The 22,296-nt window shown below is 35.2% G+C and overlaps 1 protein-coding gene across 1 annotated transcript; it reads right to left on the bottom strand.

Moving 5' to 3' along the window:
• Positions 1-491: 491 nt before the first annotated feature.
• On the bottom strand, positions 492-22,134 carry LOC147398342 (protein BONZAI 1-like). The gene is made up of 16 exons (XM_086447501.1): positions 21,752-22,134; positions 18,913-18,960; positions 15,155-15,303; positions 14,978-15,026; positions 12,881-12,937; positions 12,355-12,543; positions 12,116-12,250; positions 11,409-11,470; positions 11,207-11,309; positions 11,006-11,120; positions 2,661-2,737; positions 2,438-2,575; positions 2,120-2,284; positions 1,173-1,286; positions 927-1,023; positions 492-839 (listed from the first exon to the last, which is right to left on the bottom strand). Exons 1-16 carry the CDS (start codon positions 21,905-21,907, stop codon positions 745-747), a joined length of 1,749 nt encoding a protein of 582 aa, XP_086303627.1. The 5' UTR covers positions 21,908-22,134; the 3' UTR covers positions 492-744.
• Positions 22,135-22,296: the final 162 nt, after the last annotated feature.

Below are 22,296 nucleotides of genomic sequence, written 5' to 3' on the forward strand. Positions count from 1 at the left end.
ATCAATATTTCCTTGATCATCCTTATACAATTTAGTCAATGTTTGAGATACCCACGTTCTCCCTAAAATCCATCCTCATCAAGCTCTTCAACCTCCTTGTAAATTATTTCTAACTTATTTAATCTTGTTTCCAATCAATGGTCTTCAACCTCTTGAAGAAAACCATTGATTTTTCTACCAAAAGGTTCATAATTTGCTATTTCCCCAAAAATCCCATCTAATTTGTTTCTATTACAAAGAAAATTGGATCTTATGGCTGAAGAGTAAGAGTAACAAAATTTTACAATTTTACCCGCCAGACTAAAATTTTAGGTCATGTTACATTAGTCCCTCACACAGAGTGTATCTCAGGTATTCACCAAAATACAGAGGGGTATGTCTAAATCACCCAAATGTTTTTAAGCCAAGTTTAACTCTGACCATTCACAAGACTATAACTTTGCCTCATTGTGGTTGATTTGAAAAAGAAAATTATACAAGGGGGATGCAAATTGAAGTAATCTTCTGTTTATTATTTGAAATGTTGTTAATTTTTACGGCTTATGAATTCTCTGTTTCTCAAGTCATTAACGCCTGGTTTTTCTCCTGAAGAGAAAAAAAAAATTAAAGGAAAAACTGAGAAATACCCCTTGCTAGAAACCATGATGATACGCATGGCACCATGGTCTTTACCAAAAAGGTGAGGGGCAATAACAAGACACAAAAATCAGATTTTATGTACAATTTTTTTTGACAGATAATCAGTTAGTTACTTGGTTGAATATCCCGAGTCCGCATGTAGGTCAAAAACTGCGTGGGCATTTCTGCTAGAAGCGATTGAACAACTGAGATTTCTCCAACTACAAATGAAAAGATTGGTCATCATCTAAATAGGAACCTATAATCATTAAAAAAAAAAAACTGGTGATATAGGGTGTTGAGCTTACTCTGCACATCCCGAAGTGGAACAAATTGTACTATATCACGCGATGCAACACGTCCAGCCGAGCTTTCTAGTCTGTCTCCTTTATCTGCATCTAAGATCTGCCAAACCAAAGTAAAATTGCGAGGATAAGGAGATAGAAAATGCAAGTCCGCAATATTATAGAATGCGATTTAGAATTCGCTCAAAAGACTTGTGAGATCAAAATGTGAATTTGTACAAGTAGAAGGAGTGTTGAGGGAATGGGTACCTCCATTTCTTTGAAGTCAGCTCCGCCTACTCCAACAATGAGAATTGATAATGGCAAGTCAGATGCCTTTACAAGAGCATCTTTTGTTTCTTGGAGATCTGTTATTACTCCATCCTGGAAAAAAAACAAAACAGTTTAGCGAACTTTGAAGGGTAGAGAAACAACGGACTCACATGCCATTTATATGATCAATGCAGAACACATTGCAGAGTTAAAACCCACCATTCCATGGGTACCTCTTAGGAGATCCCTCAAGCCAATAAGGGTCTCGATCAGATAATCATAACATCTCATCTACCACAATCTTTGGGTTTGAGAAAACAGATGACTAGCCTCCAGTTATTCAATCCGTTTTAGGAGACCTAGGTGAGATCCCTCAAATGGTGTCTTAAACCCAGCTCACCATATCACCTTCCTCATCTTATTCAGCAACTGGGAAGGTAAAGTCATGGTAACCAAGTTCGGATTTGGCAGGATATCAGTTCCATTAATTCAGATAAATCCACAATTTTAAGAAAATTTTCTACAAATCATGTTTTTGGGTTTCATTCCCAAACCCATCATCTTCTACCTCCTCAAAAACATTATCTTGTTCTTGAGATTTGAAGGTTGAGGAAGATAAAATGTTGAGGTTGAAAGGTAAATCTTTTATCCTAGAGGACTGATAACGATGCGCTTTTAGGGAAAAATTAAGGTTCTTTGTTTTGGAAATGAAAAATAAAAGAATGGCTAACATGATTTTGGAAGAAGAATGAATGTTGAAGAAGATGGTATCACTAATTAATTTGTTGATTCCCCAATTTAATCAGCTGGTCCCTTATTTGGTGTATTTCTCCTAATTTTTGGAAAAGTTCGGAGAATCTTTCAACAGTTATAATCAAGGACAGTAGCTAGTCTGCGAGCACCTTAGATGTCATACAAGAGAAGTTGCACATTATTATTCTTACCGTGATTATTAACAGAACAAAGTACTTATGTTCGTTGTTGGCAAGAGACTGACTGGCTATCAAAGCTGCGCTGTTGATCACTGGCCCAAAAAGGGTAGGCCCTGCTAATGACACATTATGGAGGGCACTTGCATAAGCCATCATAATTCCTTGAATTCCTTCAACCTGAAAGATGGAAAAAAAAAAAAAAATGAGTATCTGCTTCATGAAGTGGAATGCTTTAAATGAACAGAGTTCAGATATGCGAGGTCAAATAATAAAAAACACCATTCAAATACAACCAATTTAGTAATAATGAGTTATTTTGCCAATCTTCACCTCAGAGAAGTAACTGCTTCCATTCAAATTAAAACAATGAGAGACAGGACCATCGATTGGACGTGCCCCGAAACCCCACGCAGGAAATCGCTTATCTGAATCATAGAATTGCAACACTTCACCAACCTCTAAGATTGCCTGCAAAAAAATATGCCATTCATTCAGTTACTTGGTTAAGAAAGGATTGGAAAATCAGTAAATTAGCAAAGGCAAGTTGTCTCACTCTCTGGTATGCATTTGGCCGGCCTGTGGGGTCGATATAATGCAAGGAATCCGGGAGACGGGGATTTCCATTTGAAGCTGATAAACGAGAAATTATGATTAAGATATTGGTATCTGAGCATGTGCTGGACACCCCAAATTAACCTACATATTGGATATGTAAACGGATGATGATTGAACCTCCGTTGATAAAAAAAAAATTACATATAAAAGAAATTATATGAGCCTATGCATGATAAGTCATGGCATGATTTTAGTTAAGGATGGTCTCCTCAAATTGGAGATCACACTAAAAAATCACTCCATTTTGAAACTTCTAACCATATAATGAACAGATTCATGAAAATTAGCCCCTTTTGGGTTAGTCTGGGCATGGCTTGGCGGGATTGGATATGCCCCTACAGGCTTAATAAGTTTGTCACAAAGCCCACGATGAACGCTTATATATCCAACGGGTAGAAATCATAGATCAGAATGATTTGGTTGTCCTTATGATGATCCAAATATTCATTTGGCAATGAGCCTATTAATCAATCGTATGGTGGAAAATAATCTTGAAGTTGTTTAGTTACCTAACTCCCTAAAATACAAATCAAATGTCTGAATATGTGTGTATATGTATGAGATGGTGTTATCTGGATCAAAGTATTGGAAATTATGTAGCTTATTAGTTTTTTCTATTATCTCACTATTTTTGGGGCAAATTCCTCAGCCCAACACATTACCATTGCCCTTTTAGATGGTCGGAATTTTCAGTCTTGGTCTCAGTCTGTGAGACTTTATTTGGATAGTAGAGATAAATCTGGATGGCTTTTGGGTACCATTAATAAGCCACCCTTCACTGATCCCAAAATTGAACAATGGGAGACCAACAACTGCACTATCCTAGGATGACTATTTAATTCCATGGAGCAACGCATCTATACCATGAGACTGTCTCAACTTTGTGGTCAACCCTCACTCAGACATATGTGCATGCTAGGAATGACTCGAGGATTTATGAACTTTATCGAGACATTACCTAGGCTACCCAAGAGACTCAACGTGTAGCTGGTTACTTTGAGTTTCTTTGGTCCCATTGGGAGGACCTCTCTCATTATGAATCTATGGTTGAGTTGTCTGCAAAAACAGCCGGGTATATGGTTACGAGGATTGTTCGACATCAAACATATCAGTTTTTCATGGGTTTACGTCATGAGGTATTTCGGACCTGAATTCTTAACATCACTCCTTTACCTTCTTTATTTGAGATATTTGCAACCATTGATAGTGATGAGCATCGTCGTCGTATAATTCCTTCTCAGACTCGGGCCCGTGGGATTTTTTTCTACTCGAGCTACATATCAGATGGCTCTAGCAGCCAATTTCAGTTGTTTTTACTCTCGTGCCCAAGGATCTGGAAGTTATGGCCGTGGAAGCCGTGATCGTGGTTAAAGGGAGTGGTCTTACTTGCAACCATTGTGGGAAGATTGACCATGAGAAGGCCCGTTGTTTTCAATTATATCCCCATCTATTACGATCTTTTGCCACTCCCTTGGAGCATCCTATTCCCCATGCTGCTGCTATGGAGTCATCATCAGTTCCTCCTACTGATCCTCCCGTTTCCCTTGGCACTATTGATTTGCAAAAACTTCAGACACAGATTGTCACTATTGTATGAGATCAAATCCATGCTTATATTCATTCATTTTCGACTATGGCCTTAGTTCCTGATGTAGGACATCTACAATCCTAGTAAGAGTTTTACTAGGATTTCTATTTCATAGTTATGTTAGGAGTACAACTCCTTGTTAATTTCTAATTTATTTTAAATTCGTTTTTATTATTTAAACTATAATTAGAATTGCTTAGAAGTGTCCAATTTGAATTCTAATAGGATTAGAAAGTTAGTATTATGTTATAGATAGGTTAGGAATGTTACTTTTTAATATTTTAGTAGGATTCTAAGTTGTTATGATGGAGTTATCTATATAAGGAGCTCCAAATTCAAAAATCAATCAATAATCAATTCAATTATCTTTTCTATTGATTCTTTTAACTATTGTTTGTTTATCAATTGAATCTATTGATTCAAATTAATTTGCAGTGTTCCATTGAACACAACCTATCAAATCTATTGATTCACACGCTTCTGCTACGTCAATTACCACACTTTTAGGTACATCTTCTGCATTTCATGTCACTTGGGCTGGTTTTGCTCCCCTGACATGGGTAATTGATCCTAGTTCCTCTGATCACATGATCGGTAAGTCTAGTCATTTTACTTCTACTTTTCCTGCTACTCATAGGGAAGTTCGCCTTACTGATGTGTCTTTTACACCTATCAACAGTAAGGGTACCATCCATTTATCCTCTGATTTTTCCCTTGACTCTATGCGTCATGTTCCTTACCTATCTCTTAACATGTTGTCTGTGAATAGTGTATTATCAAATCTCTAAATTGTCTAGTAACATTTTTTTCCTACTAATTGTATTTTTTAGAACCTGACTTCAATGAGGATTTTTGGCAAGGGGTGTGAGAGGGATGGGTTGTACTTGTTTGGATCTCAACGTACTGTTGCTTCGACTTCTGTGCTTCCACTCTCTGGGAGCCATACTTTTTCTTCTTAGTCTTAAGATTTGTGGCATGCTCGCTTAGGACATGCTAATTTTTAGCATTTATATTCTTTATTTCCTACTTTGAAAATTTCTTGTAGTAAACACAAGTTTAGTGCTCTGCATGTGAACTTTCTAAACACACATATTTCATATATTCCTCGTATGCATCGGTTTAATGCAGTATTTGATTTAGTTCACTCTGATGTGTGGGGTCTTCAATTGTTACTGTTTTTACTAGTCATTGATATTATGTTACATTTATAAATTATGCGTTCTCGTTCTAAGGTGCTTCATATTTTTGTTAATTTTCTTAAAATGATTCAGACTCCGTACAACATCACTGTTAAATCTCTTAAGTTTGATAATAGTAGGAAATATAATTCTGATGAGGCTCGTACTCATCTCCATGAGCATGGTATGCTTCACTAGTTGACTTGTCCTTATACTCCTGAGCAGAACGGGGTGGCGGAAAACAAGAACCGCCGCCTAATGAACATTGTCCGTTGCCTTATTTGAAGAAGGCATGTTCTTAAATTATATTGGAATATGACAGTCCTCATTACAACTTTCCTGCTTAGCCTGGCTCCGAGTCGCACTTTAAGGGAACAGGTGCCTCTTTATGTTCTTCGTCCTGAAAGCACTCTTCCCCATTACATCTAGAGTCTTTAGGTGCACTTGTTTTGTTCAGGATAGGATCGTACGAAATCAGATGACAAAGTCATTCGATGTGTCTTATTGGGTTACTCATCGATGTCAAAGGGGTATCGATGTTATGATCCCATATCTCATCATGTCATAAATCTCTGGATGTAAAATTTTTTGAAAATATTCCCTACTTTCATGCCACATCTTCTTTCAAGACTCTTTTCTTTTGCAGGATCTTTCTGTAATAGTACTACCCTCTTCAATCTTCTTTCTATCTTTGCCGATGCTTCGGGTTTACTCTCGTCACCCTCGCCCCTATCCAACCTTGCCAACCTCCTTCTTGGATTCAGTTATATCCTTTTCTGCACCTAATCATATCCCTTCTAATTCTGACTCACTTGCTTATTGCACTTTGCAAAATAAGCGGGAGTGTGTTATTGATTATCCTATTGCCCAATTTGTTTCCTATCAGGAACTCTCTTCTTCTTACGAGGCCTACCTTACCGTCACTGATTTTATTCAAGTTCTTCGATCTGTATCAGAGGCTTTACGAGATCCTCAGTGGACTAAAACCATGGCCGTTGAAATGGATGCTTTGTAGAAAAATCACACCTGGGAGCTTGTTCCCCTTCCTTCTAGGGAGTGGACTGTTCGTTGTTAATGGATTTTTATTGTCAAATATTTTGCGGATGGCACTGTTGATAGGTACAAGGCACACCTAATTGCTAAGAGATTTACGTAGACTCCAGGAAAGAATTTTGGTACTACATTTGCTCCTGTATCTAAACTTTTCACTATTCGCCTCCTTATCTCCTTAGCTGCATGTCACTCATGACTTCTTCACCAACTCGATGTGAAAAACGTCTTTTTGAATGGAGATCTGACTGAGGCTATCTATATGAACCCCACTTCTAAGTTTCGTCTTCAAAGGGAGTATTCTAGGAAGGTATGTCGCCTTCTCAAATCTCTGTATGACCTGAAGTAATCTCTACAAGCCTAGTTTCAGCATTTCTAAGATTATTTTATCTATGGAATTTTCTAAATGTCACTCAGATCATACTTGCTTTCTTCATCGAGGATTGGATGGCCATTGCACCATTATTCTGGTTTGTGTGGATGATATTATCCAGACTGGAAATGATGCGCAATGGATTGACAGGGTAAAGATGTTATTGGGCCGTGTTTTTGAGGTTAAGGACTTAAGTCCCCTCAAGTACTTCTTGGGGATAGAAGTGGTCAACTCTCGCCATGATATTTCGTTATCTCAGCACAAATATACATTGGATCTTCTTCAAGACACTGGTATGCTTAGTTGTCGTCTTGCTTCATCTTCTATGCATCAAAATCATTGCCTTCATGCCGAATCCGGTGATTTATTATATGATCATTCTTCTTATCAGAGACTCATAGGCCGTTTGATTTATTTGACTAACACTAGATCGACTTTGACATTTGCGGTTAGTGTGGTCAGTCAGTTCATGCATGCTCCATGCACTTCTCATCTTGATGTTTATCGTATCCTTCGTTACTTGAAGTGCCCTAGTCTTGGGTTTTTCTACTCATCCACTGCTCAATCTCATTTGTCATGCTTCACTGATGCTAATTATGCTGGTTCTCTTCAAATAGGAAATTTACCTCTGGTTTCTGTACTTTCCATAGTGGTAACCTGATCTCGTGGAAAAGTAAGAAACAAAATGTGATTTTCCGTTCTTCAACTGAAGTTGGGTATCATGCTATGGCCCTTGGCACATATGAGCTTATTTGGCTTCGATCTTTACTGACAGAGCTGGGATTTCCTGTCTCTGCTTCTTCCACTTTTTTGTGACAACAAGTCTGCTATTATGCTTGCTTCTGACTCAGTTCTTTATGAAAGAACCAAGCAAATAGAAGTTGATGTTCACTTTTTCAAGGAGAAAGTTTGATCTAGTACTCTTTAGACAATCTTTGTATCTTCTTCAGATCAACTTGCCAACATGTTTACGAAATCTATTGGTTTTTCTGTCATTAACTCTGATCTTGTCAAGCTAGGCATAGTCGATATATTTGCCCCAACTTGAGGAATATTAGAAATAATGTAACTTCTTAGTTTTTTCTATTATTTATGTGTAAAGGCATTTATGTCCATTCACACATTAGTTTATATATATACACACTAAGCTCTCATTATGAGATTTGACAATTCTTCTTCTCTAATTCTTCTCAAAGGACCCTCTATCTCTATAGACTACATTCAATTCGGTGCCCAAAAACACCATCGGGAGCCCCATTTATATAGAACATAAAATTTAGTGAACTCCTTAAAAAAAATGAAAAAAAAAATTTCATTATTGGATTTAAATTTTAAAATTGGGAGTTCAATGGCCATCCATTTTCAAACTCAAGATATATCCCAAAAAATGTTTTTGTTTTTTTTTTTCAAACCAAATCTAGACCACAAAATCAAGAGGGTTGAAGTGTCATTTGGATAAACGTGGCAGTCCACATGGCCCAAATGAGGACCTCAGTCCATGATAGGGGTGTCAATGGGTCAATACCGGTTCAGTTCCTAAAGAACTTAGAACCATAACCATGATATTTAGTTCGATTTCGGTTTTTGTTGGTTCCAGGTTCGATTCCAAAATAAATGGAATTGGAACAACCAAAAATCACGGGAACCCATCGGTTCCGATTCTCAAAAATCAAATGAGAAAAAAAATATTTCAAATCATTATTATAAAGAAATCCTTTCAAAAAATTAACATATTATCAATAAAATTATTAACTTAGTTATAATTTGTTATACTACAGATAAAAATTAATGATTTTTTTCAGAAATAAAAATTGTCTTTGTTAAAATTAAATTTTTTTTTAGAAAAGCAGCTCATTTTAAGATCCAATCGATAATTTATATGAAAAATTGAAGAATTTTATATAAGATGCATTTATTTGGAAATAAAAAATACCTTAAATCACCTACAGTATTGAAAGAAATGGCAAAACAAATCAGTTTTGAGCACCCCGCGGATATGCTTGGATAGAACCTAACGGTTCTGGTTCTAGTTCCTATCGGTTCGGTTCCATTTTAGACCTGGCTCTAATCGATTCCAATAAAAAGGGATACGGAACCAGGTTTTCGATTTCTATTAAATGGGTACCCATTGACACCCCTAGTCCATGCAATATATATATATATAGAGAGAGAGAGAGAGAGAGAGAGAGAGCATTTTAGCGGCCCTAAAGTTTGCCAAACATTTTTCAAAACATGGGTTAGAAATTTTGGAATGGGCTGATTTTTTGTGAGGATGATCTCTATGATGTAAAGATCATCCTCACCAAAAATCAGCCTATTCCAAAACTTCTAACCCCATCAAAAGTGATTTACAAAAATTGGACGGTCCACGATTCTTCAATTTGTAAACTAGGGTTAGAAATTTCAAAATGAGCTGATTTTTGGCGAGGATAATCTCTTCGCCATACAGATCATCCTCACAAAAAATCAGCCCATTCCAAAACTTCTAACCCATGTTTTGAAAAATGTTTGGCACAATGTCTGGCAAACTTTAGGGCCGCAGAACCGCTCCCATATATATATATATATATGGGGGCGGTTCAAGGGACATAAGTAAAAACAATGGTTTTTCAAAATATGGGTTAGAGGTTTTGGATTGAGCTGATTTTTTGCAAGGATGGTCACTATGATGAGAATATCATCCTCACAAAAAATCAGCTAAATCTAAAACTTCTAAATCCATCAAAAGTGATTTACAAATTATTGACAAAAAGTCAACGGTCCACATTCTAAATCACTTTTAATGGGGTTAGAAGTTTTAGATTGGACTGATTTTTTTTTTCCGGATGATCTTCCCATCATAGAGATCATCCTCACAAAAAATCAGCTCAATCCGAAACTTCTAATTCATATTTTAAAATTTTATTAATGTTACATTGTTTTTACACATGTTTTTTCATATGGCCCTTGATCCTGACCCTATATATATCTATATATATATATATATATATATATATATAATGATAGAAGAGAGTAAGGGACACTTATTCTCTCTTAGCTTGGCTAGTTCAGGCTGGCATGAATGGAATTGCCCCAACATGTTCTTCTATAGTAATTGTTTTTTATTCATAAAACTTAATAAAATAAAACAGTTTTCCGTAAAAGAATCAGAGATTCAAATGACAACTATTAATGGTTGTTTGGATATCTGTTTATTACAAAGATTCTTTTCTTTTTCTTTTCCTCAATTTTTTCTGTTCATTCAATCTACTAAACATATTAATTATTAATTTTTTGAATTTTTTTTTCTAGAATCTTGGAAAAAATGCAGAAAAATCATTTTTTCTGGTTTCGTCTCAGTTGGTCTTGGAATGCTCACTCCGAACTGAGCTGAGACAGAAAAACATTCCTCATTTGGTGTGAAAGACCTCAATGAAGAGGATATCCTCATTAACCCCTAGACTCATCTCCACTTAAGCTCTACAACCCAAGTAGAAACTACCCTTGTATATATACAAGGAGTTGCCAGTAAAAGTCAGTCTGTTTTGAAATTCCTATTCTAATGAAAAGTTGAGTTGAAGAAAGAAAAAATAATTGAACATAAAAAATATTAAATACTAAATTTGAAGCATAATATGAAAAATAGAATCAACGCAGAGAAAAGGATTGAAGAAACCATCCTCCTGGCCTTTACTGTGAAATGTGGCAAGTCCACGGTAGTTTGGAAACACCGTTTGGAAGGTCCCACACTACATGACATCTTCTAGGTTGGTATAAAGATTTCTATGGATCATTGCCATTTTTTTATCCGACCAGCCAAAGAAATGTGACAGATTAGCTGTTCAGATTGCCCAAAGATTTCATTTGTTGGACCTATCAAATATTGGGACCAAAAAACCCAGCAACTGTGTGACACATACAACAGGGGGCTGATATAATGGCTTCTCCCATTCCTCCTTTTAAATTCATCTATTTTGATAGTTTCTACTGGCCCTTAAAATTCAGTACAACCCTGTAGGGATGATAATGTGATCCACATGGAGGTTGTTCATGTGTGGTGACATGATTCAATTTCAAAGCTTCATACTGCGTGATAGTAAAGAAGATAGGAGTACCTGTGAAATCAACAGCCACCATGAAGTTCAGTTTATATCCACCAGAGATGTAATCTAAGAAAGTGTGTTGTACACACTCAGAACATTTTTCCACAAATAGCCGACTCTTTAATACCTGTGATGAAGTCAGCAAACTTGTTAATTGAAGAAAATAATCGAGGAACTATCAGATGGGAGCATCCACATCATCCAATAACAGACCTTGTTTGGGTAACTATTTCCAGGTACAGTAGGTAAGAACAAATTTTCACCCTGCTCAATATGCTGAAGCTTTTCCAAGTCTAGCAGTGATTTTTGAACTTTTCTAATTGATCCAAGAAAAAATAATCAAAATTAAAATTGCAATACATTGAAACTGAGAAAAATAAATAAATAAAGAGAAAACAAAGCGGCTTCCATTTACCCAATCAAATCATGTCTTCCATTGCTATTAAAGTTGAAGCATTCTATAATTAAGGGAGTCTCCTGCATATTAACAAAAAGCATTAAACAGTAAGAGAGCTAAAAAAACTAAAGAGAAAAGTGTCATTCAAGGAAAAGACCCAGTCCATATCTGGGGCATGCTCTGTGAAAGTGGTACATTGGCTCCTCAACATAGATCTTCAAAGAGTCGTGCTGGAGTAACCTCAATTCACATTTTGCTGACATGGAGGTGCACACAGAGCCATGAATGCTTTTCACTCATATCTCAATGAAAAGCATCTATGGTTCCATACACAACTCCACGTTAGCAAAGTGTAAATTGAGGCCAATCTTGAGGTCACTCCAGCATTATCCATCTTTCAAATACACTCTTTGGCTATAAACTCCCTCCCCCCCCCCCCCCCCCCCCCCCGCCCACCCACCCAAGCTGTACCGATTTCACAATGTCCGTACCATATGACTTAAGCTAAATCAAGGGTCATATTGGATTGATTAAGATGGTCCAATTTGTGCTATTTTTGGGTATGATCCATTCAATGCGTGGCTAAAACCTGGATCACCAATGTGGCCAAGTGATTTTTTGATTATTTTTGAGATGTGCCAAATGAACCTAATGCCCCAGAAAACAGGAAGGGATGGGTACTACTCAAAGACACCACACAAAAAAACGAGGGAACTCGCTTATGCCTTGCTTTCAACTTGTTGCAAATTCAAGAATACTGGCTTCCATGTTGGGTTGAGATCATTCTTTTTCACTTCTGTCTTGCAAACAGGAATGGGATTCCCACTCTCCACGGTTTTTGATATTACCAGAAAGGGGTCCTGTAAGATAAAAAATGAGATCATGCAAACAGTATATGACCAATATTCCTGCATCATTTAGAATAAAAAAGGGATACGAAAAACAAATGATAGAAGATCCCTACACTTTTTGAAAAAAGATCCTTATTTTCAAGATCTGAACACCTTAATACTATCTGTGTCATAGTCTTTGAGCCGACACATTCTTCAGCGTGGACTGTAAGCTCCCCTAAACTTCGAGCATGAGTAGGTTTAGTAGAATCTTCTCTATGTACAAGATTTAGTGTCAATGACCGAGTTGGTTTCGTGACTATCTGCAATAGGACACAAAGGAACAAAAATGCCTATAGGTACACAAAATGGACTTCCAGAGAAAAAACACAAAAGCATGTGTTAGAATCACTTTCAGGGACTTTATGGAAATTTGTAAGCTGAAAACTACATTTTCAACTTTACTCTTGTATAATGATGTGACGGGAGCTAAAAGAGTAAAAGGAAATTGCATATAAATTGAATGGTTCCAGTTAATGAGTATTTGTCCCTGCAGTTTCTCATTGTTCAATGTTTCAAATATTTCAAATGGTGAACGTATATGGAGGGTAAGATTTTATTTTTATTTTTATGGAGAATAAGGTTATGGGAAGGTCAAACCTCGGATAACGCACAAGTAGCCTCTCCAAGAAACTGCTGCTCATCCAGCTTAAGCATCTGCATAAATTTGAAAACTATAAACTATGAATTTACTATTTTTAACCATGAATATGCAAATGAGAATAATCACACTACGTAACAAAGAATACCAAGGCAAAGAACACCCAACAAATTTTCCAACTTTTCATTTACGTATATGTTCTTATTATAATTTTTGGTTCCATGATGGCTAATGTCAATTCAAATCTCACGGCTCGTTGATGAATAATGTGTTTTGCACTAACAGATTCGTTTGTCTTGGCATAATGCAAAAAAGAAGAAACAAGATTAGAGGAAAAATGAACACCCAAATTGTGATCATAAATATTGTAATTTTTTGGCAAGTGAAGAATTATGGGGGCACTATTGGGGTAGAAGAAGCAATAAATTGGGGTTTATCATGAACAATGCTACGAGTTTCAAGAATCAATGGGGTATTCGTAAAATTAATAAACTATCAATGCTAAACAAGTTTGATAGTGAAAAGAAGATAAAAAGAGAGAGCATAGAGGGAGGTCGAGGAGACCTACCTAGAAAAGGAAAATCTACACGAGTACATCGACTACGATCCCATAAGAAAAAGATCTTCAAAAAAAAAAAAAAATTTACAAAACTCAATCATTTTGAACCTCAAGAAAATGAGGGCCATAATGTCTCAAAAAGTAGTATGGATATCCTCTTCTTGACAATCAAACACCCTTTTACACTGCTCCTTCCAAAACCCCAATATATTGCAAATGGATCATTTTGCAAATAATCCGAAAACAACAAAGCCGTATCCCAAAGATTTGGGGTTGGCTAAATGAATCTTGCTCCTCCAATCTACTCTATCTAGAGCCAAATTTTTGTTACTAAAAGTGAGTTCATGCTTGCTTTCACTATCTCTTAACTATATTCTTTTAGGACTTCCCCTCGCTCTTTAAGAACCTTCAACTTGAATATTTCTTCCAACTTGGCCTGAAATTTGGACTTACTTGAACATACCCAAACCATCTCAGTTGGCTTTCTCTTATCTTATTGCCTATAGGAACTACTACTAAATTTTCCCAAATTCATTTGTTACTAATTTATCTTTCCTAGTATTTCCACTCATCCATTTCAACATCCTCATCTCTGCTACACTAAATTTATTAACATGATGTTTCTTGACCACTCTACATGCAGCTCCATAAAGCATAGTTAGTGGTAGTCTTATAAAAAAAAAAATTAATTTGATTAGTATGCATTAATCACATAGCACTACAAAGCACACCTCCACTTTAACCATCCCAGCTATGATTTTGTAGATAACATATTCCTCAACCTCTTCATCCTCATGCATAATAGATCTAAGATACTGACGACAATGGTTGCTTCAAGGTATTTCTAGATTATCATTTTTTATTGTAAATTCCTATTAAGTGTTAGTAATAAATTTACACTCATATTCTCGGTCTTGGTTCTACTTATTTGAAAGCCCTTGGACTCCAACATCGCATTCCATAATTCAAGTTGTGTGTTGATTACCTCTCTATTATGATCAACTAATACTGCATAATACGCAAATAACATACACCAGGTACGTGCTCTTGAATATGAACAATTACTTCATCTAGAACTAGAGTAAATAAATACGACCTCTAAGTTGATCCTTGATGCAAACCAATTATTATTGGAAATCATTCGTCTCCCTTTCATTTTCCCTCATTCTATTGGCAACATGCATAGATGTCCTTAATTAATTCAATGTATTCATTAGGAACTCCCTTCTTTCCAATACCCACCAAATCAGCTATCTAGGTACTTTTCTATTTCCTTTCTCAAGTCAACAAAAACAACATAAGGTTCTTCCATTTTTCCCTATATGTTCTTATCATTTGTATCTATATAGGTCAAATGATTTTTCTCCAATGTGAAAGAAATGGATAGCATGCCTGCATACTGACTTACATTTAAGATTATCTTAACATAACAAGGTATGAGAATTTTCTCATTTGTAATTTGATTGATCAATCATGTCGAGAATGACAAATGTTCCACAGCAGAAATTCCAATAAAAAATAGCTGAGTCAAATATACCTTTACGGGAACATTGTGAAGCTGTGTATCAACATCATACGCACGAAACCTGCGAGTACATAATGGTGAGATTAAACAAAACGATCACTTGATTGATGACAACAGAAAAAGCAATTGGAAGGAAGAACCAATCAATGAAACAAATAGAATTCCATTTGATGGAAATGTTGCACTTACACCAAGGCTTGCAAAACTTCGAATTGATAAATAACAGTAATTTTTGCAATCCACGCAGGATTTAATGAGTTAAATACTATTTCAGTACGACCAAGCTCTTCAAGTTTTCCATCCCTTCCTTTTGCATAAACAACTGCCATGGGATCGCTCTACAGAAAAAATGAAATTAGGATAACTAGATAATCTGACTGCAATGATTTTATGACTTCCATTATCAAACATTCAAGGATGATCAATCATTAAACATATGGATCTGAAAGAGAGAGAAAAACATGGCGGTCCAAAGCCTACAAGTAATTGACGAAGTTACAAGGCAATTGAATATTTAAACTCATTTTATCATCATCATCAAAGCCTTACCCCAAAAATTTGGGTTTGCCTGAATGAATCTTGGTCCTCCTTCCAAGTCTATCTAAAGCCCTATTTTCTATTAAGTCATAGACAAGCAAAATTCCAATAATATATATTGACTTTCTAGATAATATTTCCTATTCATAACTCATAAGCAAAAAAAATTAAGAATCTTATGATCCCACAATTTGGATCCAACTCGATAAAATTTGCAGTAAGATTCAATTCTTACAACATTACTCCAAGCAAAATCTAAGAAGGACAATCAATGTAGTGATTCAAGTTGCTCATGCACCAGCCAAGAATGGACATCAGTATCATATACTTCAAACACCACTGTAACTTGTAAATGATTCCCCTTGAATGGGTGGAGTTCCCAGATATAGTATGTTGTTACTCACAATATTCCAGTTACTCTCCAGCTCATTTACTGCCCTGTGCATCCTAGTGGTATGTTGGGCATCATGTGCATGTTACTCAAGTTTCTAACCAGCAATATGGCCTAATACACGTATCATAAAATAGATGTAATGAAAACATTTGTTGTTTTCATAGTTTTTAAGACATTAGTGTAGCATTAAAAATAATAGTTTTCAGGAATACCAAGATTACATGCATCTTTTCCATTTATTTATTTAGTTTATATGGACAATTCTTGGGAGCTTATGCTTCTTGAACAGTTGAGAGTATCATTCCCTCCATCTGCACCCAAATCCATCACACTAATGCTCCTGATTTATGTGACCAAGCTTATAATTATATGTTTCTCGAAACCTTCCTCGGACTTTTCCTTGTATTTTATTACACATTTTCCTACAATGTAGTTTATCCGAACATCATTTACGTCATATGACTTTCATCCTAGCAGAATGCCTGCCAAACTGAAGCCCAAAAGGCTCAGAATCAGAACATAGCTATCGCACTACACAAGTACCATGATTAAAATGAAGCTACCAATCAAGAAAGAGGGCTGTGAGTATAATAGAATGAACCATAATAAAAATAACCCAGTTGTCTTGTATACCAATAAACAAGGCACACTAGTGCTCCTGATTATTTTACTACGCTTATAAGTATATGTTTCTCGAAACCTTCCTCAAACTTTTCCTTGTATTTTATGATGTAGGACATCTAAAGTTCTAGTTAGAATCTTAAGTAGTTTCCTAATTCTAGTAGGATTTGTTTCTATTTTCTAGTTTTAGGAGGATTTATATTTTCTAGTTCTAGTAGGATTTATATTTCATAGTTATTTTAAGAGTACAATTCCTTGTTAGTTTCTAATTTGTTTTAAAATTCGTTTTTATTATTTAGACTGTAATTAGAAGTGTCGAAATTGAATTACGATAGGATTAGAAAGTTGCTATTATTATGTTATAGATAGATTAGAAATGTCAATTTTTAGTATTTTATAAGGTTTCTAAGTTGTTATGATAAAGTCATCGATATAAGGAGCTTCAATTTTGAATTTTGAGATAATATACATTCAATAAATTTTGAATTTAGCGATTTCTCTTATTTCAATTTTTTTCTAGTTTTCCCTTATTTTCCAAGCTTAAATCTATTGATTCAAACTGGTTTCGTGTGTTCCATTGAACAAAGTAACTTAATTCATTTCGAATCTATTAATTCACAAGCTTCCGCTACGTCAAGTGGTATCAAAGACTCGATTGAGATCCACCACAACATGCCTAAAAGAAACAATTTCGTCACCAATGAGCAATTGGATCAAAGACTTCAAGAACTTAAAGATCGCTTGATCACCAAGATGCAAAACATGATCTTGACTACTTTTGACAAGCTTAATGGTAAGAAGAAGGAAGGAGAAGATCAACTTGAGCAATCGAAGAGTTCTCCACCAGTTTTCATCCATGAGGCAACCCCCAACCAACACCCCCTTGCTGCCCCTACCTATCCTACAACATCTTTCTATCAAAACCCTTCCAATAATCAACCTCCCACACCCCATACCCCCCTACCTCAACCTTCTAGCCATACCGCACAGTTCCTAGACCCTCAAAATAAAAAACCCTACCCTTCAACAGCCACTTATTAGACCCCACAACATGTTTCTCATAACCTCAACCCTCCATATAACCCTCATCATCCTTTCCAAATCCAACCAGCCCCTTACACTGATTATCTTGATAAATTGGATCCCTACTATACTCCATCACCTATGCGAATCAATCAGGTAGAATATAGACTTAAGACGGACATCCCACAATTTAATGGCCTTCCACATCAAGGATTTCCTTAATTGGTTGTCTATTGTGGAACGTTTCTTGAGTATAAATAAATATAGATGTTTCAAATTATATGCAGAAAGAGATTTAATAATAATCTACCTTAACAAGGATCGTTTTCCAATGAGCACCTACAACAAGACTAAGTTCAAGAAGATAGGTCCACTCCACATCCTCACGAAAATCAACAATAATGTTTATATTGTGGACTTACCAGAAGACATACATATCTTTCCTTACTATCCCGACGATGGAGTTTCTTTATTTGTGTCGAACTCGAGGACAAGTTCTCTTCAAGAACGGGGCCTGACATAGGACATCTACAGTTCTAGTTAGATTCTTAAGTAGTTTTCTAATTCTAGTACGATTTATTTCTACTTTCTAGTTTTAGTAAGATTTATATTTTTAAGTTCAAGTAGGATTTATGTTTCATAGTTATTTTAGGAGTACAATTCTTTGTTAGTTTCTAATTTGTTTTTATTAGTTACATTATAATTAGAAGTACTTAGAAGTGTCAAAATTGAGTTATAATAGGATTAGAAAGTTACTATTATGTTACAGATAAATAAGGAATGCCAATTTTTAGTATTTTAGAAGATTTCTAAGTTGTTATGATGAAGTTATCTATATAAGGAGCTTCACATACGAATTTTGAAATAATATTCATTCAATAAATTTCAAATTTAGTTGTTTCTCTTATTTCAATTTTCTTTTTTGGTTTTCCCTTCTTTCCAAACTTGAATCTATTAAGTCAAATTGGTTTTGTGTGCTCCATTTAACACAATATCTTAATTCCTTTCGAATCTATTGATTCACACGCTTCTACTACGTCATTTTATCACACATTTTCCTATAATGTAGTTTTACTTGAACATCATGCCATTGAGTAACAAACTTAAGATAAAATTATATCATATGACTTTCATCCTAGCAAAACACATGCCAAATTGAAGCCCAAAAAGCTCAGAATCATAACATAGCTATTACACTACACAAGTAGCGTGATTAAAAATAAAACCATCAATCAAGAAAAAGGATTGAGAGTATAATAGCATGAACCATAATAGAAATAACTCAGTCTTGTATACCAATAAACAAGGCACACTATATGGAACTAATAGAATTAGACGAGAAAAGACGTCATGCGCATATAAACCTACACACCTTGGAGAGAACATCCTGATCTCGCAAGTTTGATGCAGATAGTGATAACTGTCCCATGAGTTTTTAGGGAACCAAGTCAGTATTAGACGAGAAAAGAACATGATAATAATTGTAGAAAACTCAGATAATTTCAATAAATTAGTATTCTTTCCATCAAGTTGATCATAGTTTCCATTACATTACAGGTGTAGTACATGAAAAATACACATACATATGACATCTAAACAGGTGGAGCTAGTAAGGAGACAGTGGGGTAATTGCCCCCATAGAACTTTGAGAAACCCCTATATTTTCAATTAATTGCATGCCCCCACTCCCTCACCTCCCTCCCTCCCCATTTGGCCTGACCCCCTCACCTCTGTCCAATCTTTGCCCCCCTCAATTTTTTCAAAATGACATTGCCTTTTGATTGGGCTTCTCTCATAGACTAACTGGAAATCACCTAAATATCCTTTTCTTCAACTTCCAACCAAAAACGTAAAAATTTCTCCCCAAAATCATTCATCTTCAAGCTCTTCAATTGTACCATTAACTATAGTTTGCTTGCACTCCACTACAAGAAAATCCTAGCTCCACCCCTACATCTAGATATCGAGTTTGAGGTTTCCGTTTGCATACAAGTATATCACTTTATGTCCTAAAGTAAAGCAACTCGGAAACTGTCCACCACTCATCTTGCCAATAAATGCCAAGCATCTGAATATGGTTTATATGAAACTATGAATTATGAAGTCCGAAATTCAAAATCACAAACAGTAACAATGAAAGCTTTTGAAGCAACCACAAAGAAGTTGAAGATAACGTGTATAAGATGGATTCAAAGTAATGATATCTAATGTTTCCTAAGTAGAATAAGTAATTAGTTGGTGAATCTTTGTTGCTCAATAAAGGGAACTACTAAAATAACAAACTCAAGAGCATGCCATTTAATGCATGATCCATATCACTTGCAACATCATACTTTTTTTTTTTTTTTTTTTTGGAGAGAATCCTACAATTTCCATTATAACATTACAAATCATATTTGAATCTTAAATTCGATCATATCCTAGGTTTCATGTTTTGTATTTTTTTTTTAAATGACAATGGTTTAAGTGATATTGTGGAGCCTATCTTCATATGTATTTATCAATTTTATTAACAACAAAGGTGATAAAAGTGGATATGATTTGAAGGCACCTTGACTAATATACCTCGGAGTTATCAAACAAACCTAAAAATGAAAAAAAAAAAAACATTACTAAAGAAGACACCCATACCATGCAAAATAGAAACTTGATAGATTTAGTGAATGATGGAAAAGAAATAGTAAAAACAGTTCCTGTTGAGAAAAATGAGAAAAATTAGATACTAAATGGTGATAGGGATGAAATTCATTACACTAAAGGCACCATTGATTGATGGAGTTAGAAATTTGCTTCTTTCTTCTTTCTTCCTTCTTCTTCTTTTTATTTTATTTGAGATATTGAAACTTAAAGTTGACAAGACGGTTTATAGAATTCATTGGAAACTTGGTTAAAATCATTGGGGAATCGATGTTGAAAAAATTTGTTTCCTTGACTAAAAACACTTAATTGAGAAGCAAAAATCAACAATACTTTATTTTTTTCAATTGGTGCCTTCGGCGTTAAAAAGAAACCTAAGTTCATGCATTGATATGTTAATATTTGATGGTGAGATAAACGTAATTTAGTTCTATGAGATAGATGACCAAAAAAAATTAATAATAATAATAATTGGGAGTATGAAACATTTTAAGATATTTCAATGAAACCTTAATCTTTTTCTAATTTTTGAAAGCCTATCTTTTCAAGTAGTACTAGTTAGATTCAATTCAAAACGTCATATGATTGTACGATTCCATTTGGCTTTGACTACATCAAGTCATAAAAATAGATTTGGGTGGCTGATGTGGAGATGTGCTTCTAGAGAGCTCTTTTTTTTCTTGGATAAGATGAGAATAGGAACAACTTTGTATCATGGGGTAGAACCTTGAACAACTAGAGAAGACGCATACACTATGTGAGCATAACTGAATTCAGATAACGATGCTTAATGGATGAGTATCAAGAGTGAGAAACGCAAAAGTTGGACGATATGAATGGCACTTTGACATTATTTTCCAAGACTCCAACAATTGAAAATTAAAATAAATACAACAAAAGCATGTGATGATTGACGATACAAATTCCATTTCAATAGAGATATTCTTAAAAATACTTCAAATGCACATAACTTATTAGGATAATCAAAACCAAAATGTATTTCTTAATTACAAGTAGTAATTTCCAATGTAAATAATTTTACACACTGGGATGGTCTCAGTGTTCTAGTGTTTCTGAGTTGATGATTTCTAATTTTTATTTGATCTACAATTGTCCTCCAACTACTAAAGCTCCGCATTCTCCACATGAATCATAGAACAACAAAAGATAAAACCGCATCACTGGCCATAAAAATCCAAAAATTCTACATCTCCAAATAGAAAAATTAAATATTCTACAATGCCGATCTCAAATCTCCAAGAAATCTCCTCAATCTTAATTGAATTAAATTAAAACAGTTTCTCATTTTAACAATCTCGCTAATTTAAAATTTCCAAACTGTAACATCAAAACATCATATATAAAAAAAACACATAATCAAATTCGAAAAGCTGATGGATCCACCACTAATAAACAAGCAAAAAAAAATATCTTATCTAAAAAAAAAAACAAGCAAAAAATAAAGATCGAAGTTTCAGATATTTCTCATTTACAACAAATCGATTATAGAACATAAACTAGGGTTTCTTAGTAATTTCAAGCTCGAATCGAGTAATGGCGGAAGACGAACGAACCTCGATCTGAGTGTAGAGTCCATGGTAACCTCGAGATTTGAGAAAGAGATCGACAGCATCGTTGGCGGTGGACGCGGATGTAGGATTTTTGTGAGAAGCAGAGGTTCCTCCTACGGCGGACCGTCCGCCTGCATCATCCGAGCAACAATTCCCCATTTTTTAACAGCAGAGATGAGATTTAGAAAACGAGAGAAATCGAAGAGAGAGAGAGTGAGAGACTGAGTATTTATAAGAAGTAAAAGAAATATCTGAGAAATTGCCGCGTTTGGACGTTAAAGAGAAGAAGATGAAAAAGGAGAGAGAGAGAGAGAGAAACGAGGGAAAGCGCGTAGAAATGGTTGAATTGAAATAATAAGTAGTCTTTTTTTCTATTGATTCTGTTTTTTGTCTGCAACTTTGTTGATATTCCAAACGGCTTTTCTAAATACTTCAGGAAATTTAATTTAGGGTGATTAGACACACACCTCCATGTTTTTGATAAATATTAGAGATGGCCCTCTATTTTTAAATTGACACCCTTGAACTCATGGTTTCAAAACTCATTC

Source organism: Akebia trifoliata, chromosome 7, assembly GCF_017979445.1.
Source record: "Akebia trifoliata isolate Shusen 1 chromosome 7, ASM1797944v1, whole genome shotgun sequence".
Classification (NCBI taxonomy): Eukaryota; Viridiplantae; Streptophyta; class Magnoliopsida; order Ranunculales; family Lardizabalaceae; genus Akebia; species Akebia trifoliata.